The following is an 11,540-nucleotide window of genomic DNA, read 5'->3' as shown; positions in this document are numbered from 1 at the left end:
ACTGCCCCCCTTAGCACCCTCAGCCCCGGCTCCGAGCGCTCACTGCCCCCCTTAGCACCCTCAGCCCCGGCTCCGAGCGCTCACTTCCCCCCCTCAGCGCCTTCAGCGGCTGCTCCGAGCGCTCACTGCCCCCCTTAGCACCCTCAGCGCCGGCTCCGAGCGCTCACTGCCCCGCCTTAGCACCCTCAGCGGCTGCTCCGAGCGCTCACTGCCCCCCTTAGCACCCTCAGCGCCGGCTCCGAGCGCTCACTGCCCCCCTTCAGCGCCCTCAGCGGCTGCTCCGAGCGCTCACTGCCCCCCTTAGCACCCTCAGCCCCGGCTCCGAGCGCTCACTGCCCCCCTTCAGCGCCCTCAGCGGCTGCTCCGAGCGCTCACTGCCCCCCTTAGCACCCTCAGCCCCGGCTCCGAGCGCTCACTGCCCCCCTTCAGCGCCCTCAGCGGCTGCTCCGAGCGCTCACTGCCCCCCTTAGCACCCTCAGCGCCGGCTCCGAGCGCTCACTGCCCCCCTTCAGCGCCTTCAGCGCCGGCTCCGAGCGCTCACTGCCCCCCTTCAGCGCCTTCAGCGCCGGCTCCGAGCGCTCACTGCCCCCCTTAGCACCCTCAGCGGCTGCTCCGAGCGCTCACTGCCCCCCTTAGCACCCTCAGCCCCGGCCCCGAGCGCTCACTGCCCCCCTTAGCACCCTCAGCGCCGGCCCGAGCGCTCACTGCCCCACTTAGCACCCTCAGCGCCGGCTCCGAGCGCTCACTGCCCCCTCAGCCCCGGCTCTGATCGCTCACTGCCCCCCTTCAGCGCCTTCAGCGCCGGCTCCGAGCGCTCCCTTCCCCTCAGCCCCGGCTCTCTCCGCTCCTCCCTCAGGGCCGGGTGTCCGCGGCTCCCAGGGCTCCCGATCCCGCTCCTTGCACACCCGTTCCAGCCCTGGGGGCACCTCTGTCGCCCTCCAGCCTCGGCACGGATCAGCCCCGGTTCCTCGGACGAGCCGCGATTTCAGCATCGCCCTGCGAGGTCCGCAGGGAAGCAGCGGGCACGGAACGCACCAGTTCGGTTCTCACGAACGCTCCAAAGCGCTTCCCAGCTCCTCTTGTGGCAGCATAAAGTCAAATACTTGGGGGTATAAACGGGCAGGTACGTAGAAATGTGAAAGATGTGCTATCGATGCACAAATACTTACAAATATACACATATACGATATATGAGAGGAGAAGTGTTTGTAAAAGTTTTCTTTTACTCGATTAAAGAGTAGGTAATTTTTTCTAGATACAAAATCTTTGAAGTCGTAATTAGTGCTTGAATCTTTTGCAGCTTAGTGAAATCCTTGAGTTTAAGTTGCCATAAGTAGTTTATGTCTTCTGTTACTGCTGTTAAAAGAGGAATCAGCTTACCTGGGGTAACATTCTGGCTGTTGTAATTTTTTTCTTTTTCACACCATACTCTTTATTATGACCATGACTTTCTTCACCATATCCAGTTCAAAAAAATCTGATGACTGGATGATTATTTAATTGCCTATATTTCCTTTATTCACTAAGCAAATTTTTAATGCAAAGCATGCTTTTGATGTTGTTTTCTTATGTGTGTTATAGAGGCAGTGTTTCCTGTGAAATAAGTGAATAAAATCCTATTTCCCCCTCACCCCCTTTTACCGAATGATGTTGGTGTGGAACTTGCACATAGAGTAGGGGTGGTTTAAAAACACACAAAACTGGGTTTTTCCTGGTCAAAAATATTAGTAGATTAGTTTTGACCTGCATGACATCTTCCACAGACTTCTGAATGTGTTGTACTTAGGCCGAATGTCAGATTATTATTTTTCCTGAAAACTGAGGTTTAGTTTTTAAATTACTGGTGAAGTGTCTTAGCAATTTGTGTCTCTTTACTGCTGTTTACTCTGAAGGCAGACTGTTAGGAACAGTGTTTGAAGCAGCTGTGTCTCCTCTGCCCAGGTGAGTCCTTAGGTCAATTGGTCAAAGCTAGTTCCATTTTTGTATCTTGATTGTGGTTGGTTTTTACCTGTGGAGCAGCTTGTTGTTCTATTACAGCAAATGTAAAACAGCTGAGTGCACTCCTGCATCAAATAAGGACTAATTTAAAAGGTTCTTAAAGCCTTTGACTCCATTAGATCCCTGATTTAACTTCTGTCCCTGGAGGCTGAGCAGTGCCCTGTATCTTAAAACAACTGCTTAATCTTATATTTGTGTTTTTTAAAAAATCGATTCCCTGGTTTTTCCTGAGAAAAATCCTTATTTTGTTTTATGCGGTAACAGTGATTCTGAGAAATGGACAAGAGCATTTTTCAGCCTTATGAAGATGAAATCCAGGCACTGGAAGAAGAAATTCAGCTGTTGACAGAAAAGTATGCAGATATCCGCCAAGAGTCCACCTTCTTTTCTGATGAGGAGATACTGAAGTCAATGTATGCCTTTTTTTCATTTGTTAGATTAATAGAATTTCTTTGTCAAAATTATTTGGGATAAGCTTTTGTCTCTATGTTTGAACTTTCCTTATGTCAGTAAATATAAATTCTGTGGATAAAATAAGTCACTTAAATGAGTAAAGGCATCTTAGCTCCCTTTTCTTACATGTTTTGCACATTTCTCAAAATGGACACTTGCACCTCCAGACTTGGAATAAAAGCTGTGTCTACCTGGCAGTGAATGGAAAGAGTTTGTGTGAGTTAGAATAGTTTACTGTTTCCAGCAATGTGATCCAACTGAAACTTGACTTCTTGGAAACTGATTTGGGTCTGAAAACCATCAGGTCCCATTAACAAAGCCTTATATGTAATGATATTGCTGTACTGACATGTTATGTCTAGGTATTTTGCCTTTTTGATATTATTTTTTTGTTCCATTCTAGAAAATCATTCCAAAGAGAAACTCAGGAAGAAACCAAGGGAGAGGCATCTCCATCAGAACTGAAAGCTCAGCTTGAAAGTCTAGAAACAGATCTCTCATTTTTAATGAAATTTACTGGGTTTAATTTCACAAGTCATTCCAAGAAAACACTGGAAAAAAGTAAGTAGTTTTGTGCCATTTACTGAGCATACTAGTTGCAGTTCATCTGCAAACCTCTGTTCTAATTCACTGTTAGCATGAAAGACAATTACTTTGAAATACAGTAAGATTTGGTTCATTGACAAAATAATTTCTGAGTAAATATTGTAATTTTTCCTTAAGGAGAAAGTGACAGACTACTATTGTGCTTTGCATAGGGGGAAAGTGGAGTTAGTTGTTGGAGTTTTTTTAAAACATTAAACTTCTTTACATGAGGAATGGTAACAGCTGGTACTTTAAATAAGACTAAGGGAAGAAATGCAGTAGTCATTGCATAGAAGTGTAATTGATTATTTTGCTAACTTGATTTTATAACAGCTAGAAACAGGACGGTGCAGAAGCACAGATTAGCAGGGAAGTGTCACTCCCTGTCTTTTCAACTGGAATTCCAACTTCTTGAAATGCAGGTAAGGGTCAATGTATGCTTAAAGAAAAAAACCAAAAAAACAACTCCTAAACAAAAAGTCAAATGGACAAATGTCAGTGCTTCCTTTTCCAGCTGAAGCTGCAAGAATTTAGCTGAATGAGCAACCTCTGAAGTCCATTTGTGACTTGAAACTTGTGGTCTTCATCTGCTTGTATAAAACTGCACTTAGACTGTTTTTGTCTCAGCTGTATCTCCTGCAGCATGATGACATCTGTTGGTGTCAGTGGGGCTCAGAGGGATTAGTGGTGTTAAATTTGCTGCCAAATGTATTGGTGCTTAAAGCCATTGCACCACTGAGCGGCAGCACTTGGCTGCCTAACGTCTAAAATTTTGGGCTACTTTGAATGCTGCTGAGATGGGGAATACCAGGTATGTAGATACTTTAAAACCTTCACTTAGCTGTAAAAGTATAAGTTGGAGCTAATTTTTGCACAAATTTTTTTATTTGCTAGAAGTACATTGTATTCAAAATAACCTGTACTGACATTAGCATGGATGAGGTAGTGCAGTTATAACCAGTTTCACCTGTCTTGAGGAGTAACAGGTGACAGCTGGTTTTGAGAAGTGCCCAGCAGATAACAGATCTGTTGGCATGCAGCAGAAGATCAGAAATCATTTTTTCACGCTGTTAACTTGTAGCTATTTATTCTAGTAGTGAAGTCACAATTGAGTTAACTCAGGTCCATAGTATTAGGTATTAGAAGAGGACCTGAGCTTGAAAATCAGTCAAAACAAGTCCAAGCCTTTTGGGAAAGCAATCATTTAAAGAGAGTTTTTCTTGCCCAGAGCTTTCCCTTTAGATCTTTTTATTTGGCTCCACGATGGCATTTTGGTATGTTAGTAACTCCCCCACTGGCAATCCAGTCCCTTCAGAAGGTGGCACGTTAGCTTGTGACTGCTGGCAGCTTCTCCACAACTCCATCCCCCTGTTGAACCTTGTGCTCTAAACCTAAAATGATTTTTCCTGCTGTTACTTAGTGCATCCACTAATCCCTGTAGTGCCTTGCTTTGCTTTTCCCATCTTGAGGGATGGCAGTGTTAGCAGGGCTCTGTCCAAGCAGTGCAGGGACTGCTAAGATGTGTGTGCATCCTCTCTTGCATTCCTATTTGCTTGTAGTGACTTTGTATAAGAAGTTCAAGGTGAGGCATTTTCTATGGTCTTCAAACCATGATTTGAAGCTTCTTCATTCACGGTTCCATCACTTTGGTGTGTTCAAGAATGCACAGAAAAGAGAATTAACTTTTTTGTAGTTTCATTTCTACTCTAACCACCTTTTTTTGTTCTTTAACAGCTTATTAGTTAATTTAGAATAATTTTATTATCCTACACTTATTTCTGAGTAACAGTGACTGTAAAAAGGTACAATACTTTGAGACAAAACTATACAGTTTAAAATTAAATAAACAGCCCAAAACTAACAGATAAAACATTATATGTGAATTTTCTGGTATATATGGCAGGTAAAGGTTGTGCTGGAAAATGAGAAGAATCTTAAAGGAGTGGGATTGATGTGAAAGGAAGTAATGAACCTTCTTTTATACATATATATTCTCTATGCTGACAAACTCAGGTATTATTCCAAAACCCTTGTGTGGATAATAGTCCTACTCTTGAAGTGAAGGAAACTGTTCACGTGTACAAACTATAGTTTAAAAAATGCTATTTTAAGGATTATAGTACTTAGCAGCATTTATAGTTACTTTTTTCTATTTTTTTTTATATGCAACTAGACACATTTCTCCTTGCCAGAGAAATTTCTAAAGTATTTTGTTGTTACTTCTCCAATCTAGGACAACGAGGAGGTGTCTGCTGTTGTTAGTGATCTCAGCATTATAATGGAATCCAGAGAAGATTCAAATGTGAGCAAGTTTGTGTCAAGGTAAGATGGAATATTTTGCTCAAGGCAAGTTATTATGTGGGATACTAAATGCAGTACTGAGTTTTCATGTACATTGCTGGCAGCCAATGTCTTTGTGTCCTTAGCCCAACCTAAGCACTTCTGTATCCTGGAGAGAAGATGGAAGGCATGATTTTTAATATCTGGAAGGACCATTTCAAAGTCAAGTTAAACAGAGATAGGTTTTGGATTACAGTGTGTTTTAGCTGTTTGAAGAGAAATGTAACATGGTAATCTCAGCTATTGCATTTTAATTAATAGCATTGTTTCTCAGATGTGTATGTGAGCTGCAGATGTGCAGTGTGGGTAATGCCTGAAGTGCACATCCAGAGCCCCTCTCCAGTATTTGCCTGTTTCTGATTCTCAGCTTACAATTCCATTTCTCTTATTGGCATCAGGATTTACTTGACTGGTATCTTTAAAAAAATATAATTGAAAAACATGGAATAGTGTATTGGTGCAAGACAATTAATATACTAAAACTTAAATGTATGAATGAGTGCTGTTTTTTATTATTTTTGGAGTATGCCAGCTTCTTTTGGTAGTATGATGAGCAAATGATCAAAATATTCATTTGCAGTATTCCACTGAATTCTGCTAGCAAGCTATTCTGAGAACAAATCCACTATCACTGAGTAGTTAATTGAATTATTTTTTATAGTTTTTTTGTTTTGTTTTGTTTTGTTTTTTTTGTTTTTTTTGTTTTGTTTTGTTTTGGTTTTTTTTTGTTTTGTTTTGTTTTTGTTTTCTATTATTTTTTGGACTTGGGGAGGAAAGGGCCAACAGATGGGTGAAGAGAGAGGTCTATTGAGTTACCTCAGGGTTCAGTAGTCTCTACTGAAAACTGATTTTTTTTTTTTTTTTTTTTTTTTTTTTTTTTTTTTTTCCTTAAAGGCTTTGAGAATTCCATATAAATCTACTAAAACTTGTGCTGTAACTGGGAAGAACAGTTGACTGTTCCCAAGAAGTGGGATTTAGAGGAGGAAATTGCCCTGTTTAATTCATGACTATTTTATGGCAGCAGAAGTGTATTGGAACTTAATAGTCACAGTGGAAAGAAATGTGTTGAAGTAGTGGCAGACTTTATTTCATCCTGGCTGGAGCACTGTCTTGTCCCTGTCTCTTCTTTTTTTTCACCTTGTGCCAGTATTCATAAACACGAGTTTTCATGAATGATAGAAGATGTCAACAAAGCAAGTGGTGCTTTCTCCTGAGCCTCCCTTTGCATGTGCCACCTGTTGGCCTTGTGTCTGTAGATGCCCTTGCAGCCATGGGTGGCCAGTAGGTTGAGAAATACTTTTGGGGATGGGGTACAACCCAAACTTGTTTCACCACAACACCATCAAATTTCATTTTCCCCTGTTCCTGAGTCTGTCATTTCCCTTCAGGGCCTGTTTTCTCAATCCCCATGTTGGGCTACTCCTCCTTTCTTTATCCAAGTTCTAATCCCCTCATGTCCAGTTTCAGACTTTTCCCAACTAGCCTTTTATTCTTTATTCTTCTCCTAAAACCTCTCTCTTTCCTCCTTTTCCCTCCATTCCTGACCAGGTGAATCTGGTCTCCATTTGTTCCTTTTCAGCCTCCCTACCAGTTTGTTTTCTTCTTTTGCTTCCTTGGCCCAGTCTTGCCAAGTCCATTGTCTACTTCTGTTCTGTTTTATCTCCTGGCTGGGATTTTTTATCTCCTCAGTTTTCTAATTTTTTTTGGCTTTGTTTTTTTTTCTCATTATACGTGTCAGAAAATGGTCTTTAAGAGCAGCAGAGTTAAAAACTTGGCATTAAGCTCCTGCTTTGGAAGAAAATAGGGGAATGCCAGAAACTTGAGCAATATCTTTTTAAAAGAAGCAAAATTCAGCAGTCTGCAGGTACTGCTGCAATATATAAATGGAACATCTCTATAAAAGAATTGTACATTTTTTAAAAAGTGCATGTATTTTTACATAATTTCTTACATATTTTGTGGCAATAATAGATATATGCAAATGAAATCACAATATTTAGTTGTCTTTTTTGGGATTTCACTTGTCCCCTTTGCACCAGTTATCACTTGTTATATTGTACTAGACTTGAGAACCACAAAATCTAAAAAAACTCTCAATTCTTTTTCCTTTTTTTGACTTGACACCCCATTAATTGTTGGGGGAGTTAACCTTTGCATGGGTTACTTAGACAAATAGAGATTTTAAACAGTATGAGAATTGATTTTTTTACTAACTAGTTAGAATCTATAAGTCATAGTGCAGGATTTAGGAAATATACATTATATTAAATGTTGCATGGGCAAGGTCCCCTGCAAATGAAGGGAAGCAGGAATTCTACCCCAGCTTTGAGTTGTGCTTTGGTTTTCTATGCTAATGTAGCAAGTCTAGCATTCTGTAGTGACTTAAAATAGATTTTTCTCCCTTAAAATAGATAAAGGAACACATTAAAGGAGGCTTAGGTACTTTTACAACAGTTATATACTTCTGTCTTTCGTTGATATTTTGTGAAAGAGTGTTTGGATGAAAAGCCCATGATTTTAACCTGACAGAGTTACTCTCTGCCTGAATATCCTTTTAGCTGGTTTTGGATGACTTCTCTGTAACATGGATGTTGGCATAGGAGACAGGCATTTTCTGCTCTAAGTGCTCTAAGTTTTGTAATCCTAAATTCTTTCAAGATAAAAAAATAGACTGGAATTTTACCATCCACTCTCTTGCTCCCTTGTTATTTTATACCAAGTTTTCTTGGTATTTTAGCATTTAGTGTAGTTCACTTCAGCAGGAGGAATTAGGCTAATTTGGGCTAATTAGGAATTACTGTTATGGGTAGATTTGATGCTGTGAGCATTCACTGAACTCTTGCAGAGCTCTCGTGCAATTACTCCTTTGCCAGTATGGATTTACATACATCTGTTCTTGCCAACAGATTCCCCCTTTCTAAACACTGAGTTGAGTTTTCTGTCTTGAATTTAGCCAGTGCTATGTGAGAAAAGTAAATCCTCAGGTATATTGGTTGACAAACTTATACATTTGAAACTGGTTCTTCGAACTTCTACTCAAAACTTTTCCTTTGTGTTGATCATCTAGCCTTGAAAATTTTCATCTGCCGCATCACCTAAAAATGGTTTTCAGGCAAAAAGAGAAATAAACTAAAAGGAATGCTAGGAGAAGGTTACAATGTGTGTGAGACCATTTTAAATAGCATAAACACGGTTATTTATAAAAATTGCCAAGTTCTTCAAAAAGAATTTCAAGTGTGTAGTTTTGTAACAAAGCTTTGTGTTGCCCTGTGCCATGAGTAGAGATTGAAAAAGCCCAGTGCAGTTTGTGTGGAATCTGTTCTCCAGCCATGGGGATGTGGGTAGTTGTTACCGAGGCTCCACAGTTCCAATAGAATATGCAGATTTTGATATGTACAATTCAGAGTTGTGGTTAAAACCAGCTCCCAGAGCAGTGCTAATAAGCTATTGTAAATCAGTGTGTCTGCGTCCTTCCAGGTACTCACTTTTCCCAGTGCTGCCAGCATTTTTGTCATCTTGGCCTGATTTTGTTGGCAGCTGTGACTACTGTGGTAACTTCCTTTAATGATGCTGTTCTTTCCAGGCTAGGATAGAACTTGTTTGGCTTTTCTTTCATATTTTCAATATCTGAATGACCTTAATGTATTTTTTTCCAGTTTATTTGTGTGACATATTAAGGTTTGCTGTTTCTGTTTATTTAATAGAGCTAAATTGGAGGCACAGTTCTCCCTGGGAAGGCTGAACTGACTTGATAATTCACTGTTGCAGCCATTCTGTGAATGTCTCAAGTCTCTGCTCTCAGCTGTTTTGCAGATCCAGAAATAATAGCTAATCTCAAACAGAAAGGGTGTTGAAAGTCAAATTTACATTGGAATTTAAATACTCTCACTTACTTTAGTATTCCCAAATATCAGTCAGGTATCTTCCTCAGTCAATTTTTGTATTAGTAACCAAAATAAATATTTGTACTTCTAAAACAGTGCTTGCCAGATGTGTTTTGGTGATGGCTAACAGTTTGTGGCTTCATATCAACAATGACATGAAGCCCTTCACCCTTTTGGTTAAATTATCATGTTACTTCATGTATTCTGACATGTGGTTTTTGTGGAGTTTTGCATCCTAGCTGCATTTATGAGCCTTTTTTTCTCCCTTCCCCAGCAACTCTGGATGTGTGGTTGGCTGCCAGTTTGTCACCTTCTATTGTGTCTTTTCCTTTCTTCATCCTGATCCTTACTAGAAATCTGAAAAATAAATGTTGATATCTTTCCCTCCCACTCTCCCCTCAGCATAAGAAGGAACTGTTGAAGCAGGTCCAGAGGAGAGTGAGGAAGATGTTCAGAGGGCTGGAGCCCCTCTGCTCTGGAGACAAGATCCCATCAAGATTTAACTCTAACAAAAGTTTTTATTTAGATGCCCTGTGTGATCAGGCCTGCTTTCCTACTAAAGCTGCAAGGTTAAACTTGAAAAGCTGAACGTGGACAGAGGCAGGTAAAGTGTCATGTACAGTTAGTTGGTTAGGACAAAGATTTGGGGAATATTTGAAGGTTAGTGATGCAATTTGGGAAATCTTACCATTTTGCAGGTTCAGATTTTACTATGCAATGTTTTAGAATTGATTTAGAAAATGTGTTGAACAACAATAAAACGAAACTAAGATTTTGTAGATGATCCATTTGTTCCAACATTTTACATGTAAGACTAAAACTAGGAACACTGGTTTAGGAATGTGTTCAACCTGTTTTTCAATCATCACACTACAGCTTTTTTTCAGCTTTGTCATTCTTATTTTGGGTGATTTCTACTTCATCTTCAAACTAATCAGCTTTTTAAAGTTAGGCTACTGAGTTGATACATCTGATTAGGACTGGGTTAAACAAGATATTTTTGTTTTATAGCTCTGAAGAACGTGGAGATCTTCTAACATTCTTTAGAAGCCTTTCAACCTATGCTGAGTGGTATGAGCATCGTAGACGCACCTTCCTGCATTTCAAGGTAGTGTCTATCAAGCCTTTATTTATTAGTACAATACTTACTGCTTTAAGGAGCTTATTAAGACAGAGCACTGGGAGTGAAACTGGCTGTCTTTTAGCAGAATATGGGATTTAATCTTGTGTGTGGTGGTGAAGAGAATATGAACTAAAAATCTGTGCTGTGCTCAAGGGGTAATTGAGCAGCAATTGATGTATTCCTTATGGGTGGAGGAAAATAAGGCTGTGCCTTTCTGTGAAGGAGTAAGACAGTTTGCTTTGGTACCATATTTTATTTTGATATTTAAAAACAGGAAAAAGAAGAAATTAAAAGAAAATAACACTTGTAGTCTTTGGCATATGAATGTTGGTTTTGAAGGATTACATCTGTTTTTCTTGAAGATGTGTCAGCATGTGTTTGGGTGACAGCACTTTCAGTTCTGGAGTGTTTCACTTGTATGGGGAATAAACTCTTCCTTTTCTCCTAACTGGAACATAGTTCTTGAGCTGAGTTTTAAGTTATTGGTATTTGGCTTGTTTGTTTTGCCTCTGTGCTGGTTTTAGGATAAACAACTAATTATTGGAGTAAAAATACTACAGTCTTTCAGACACAAAACATCTTACATGGTGCTTTATGTCAAGGGAAGGATGTTTAGCTGCTTAATTGTTTGTGGTTTCTTGGCTGAGTTTTATGTTCCTCAAGAATTTACTGTTATTGAACTCAACACCATCATTACTTTTCAGCTGTAGTATCAAGTAGGAACTGCATAATTTCCTATTTTTTCAGTCTTTTAGGCTTTTGAATTCTGTGCCAAATTAATAAATTTCTATTATCCAATCAATCAGAATAGAAAAAAAAGTTCAAAAAAATCCAGTTGTCAGCTGAGCAATAAACTGGCATTGCCTGCTGGCTTTTGTGTAAGGGCTTGTCTCTAAACCATCCACAGAAAAGGTAGAGCACCAAGAGCTTTAGGCCTCTGTGGTTGTTTTTTGCAGCTTCCCTTGATGCTTTCTGATCCTTAGATCATCTGTGACCGTGGTTTCTGGGACAGTGACATGGTAAACTGCTGTAAATATTTCTCATTTTAAAATATAATAAAAAGAAAAAATAGAATAAGGTTTGGAGACAATTTTCAAATTGTTATATAAGCAGTGTTTAAAAGTATTTGTTCAGATGTTGAGTATAAACAATGAAGT

General features: G+C 39.9%; 1 protein-coding gene across 2 annotated transcripts in view; it reads left to right on the top strand.

Annotated features, from left to right (window-relative positions):
- The window catches only part of CENPP (centromere protein P), a 110,603-nt gene that overhangs the window by 605 nt on the left and 98,458 nt on the right, over window positions 1–11,540 (top strand). Inside the window, exons 2-7 of one of the 2 annotated variants that reach the window (XM_056501404.1) lie at window positions 857–1,123; window positions 2,263–2,411; window positions 2,855–3,012; window positions 3,370–3,458; window positions 5,270–5,358; window positions 10,272–10,368. In XM_056501404.1, coding sequence (XP_056357379.1) covers window positions 2,275–2,411; window positions 2,855–3,012; window positions 3,370–3,458; window positions 5,270–5,358; window positions 10,272–10,368 — 570 coding nt within the window. In that variant the 5' untranslated portion in view covers window positions 857–1,123; window positions 2,263–2,274. Of the gene's footprint in view, window positions 1–797; window positions 1,124–2,262; window positions 2,412–2,854; window positions 3,013–3,369; window positions 3,459–5,269; window positions 5,359–10,271; window positions 10,369–11,540 lie in introns of those variants that run through there. The other variant, XM_056501405.1, reaches the window with a different exon arrangement.

Source organism: Oenanthe melanoleuca, chromosome 12 (genome assembly GCF_029582105.1).
Source record: "Oenanthe melanoleuca isolate GR-GAL-2019-014 chromosome 12, OMel1.0, whole genome shotgun sequence".
Taxonomy (NCBI): domain Eukaryota; kingdom Metazoa; phylum Chordata; class Aves; order Passeriformes; family Muscicapidae; genus Oenanthe; species Oenanthe melanoleuca.
The sequence above is the reverse complement of the archived record's forward strand: the minus strand, read 5'-3'. Positions and strand labels throughout refer to the sequence as shown.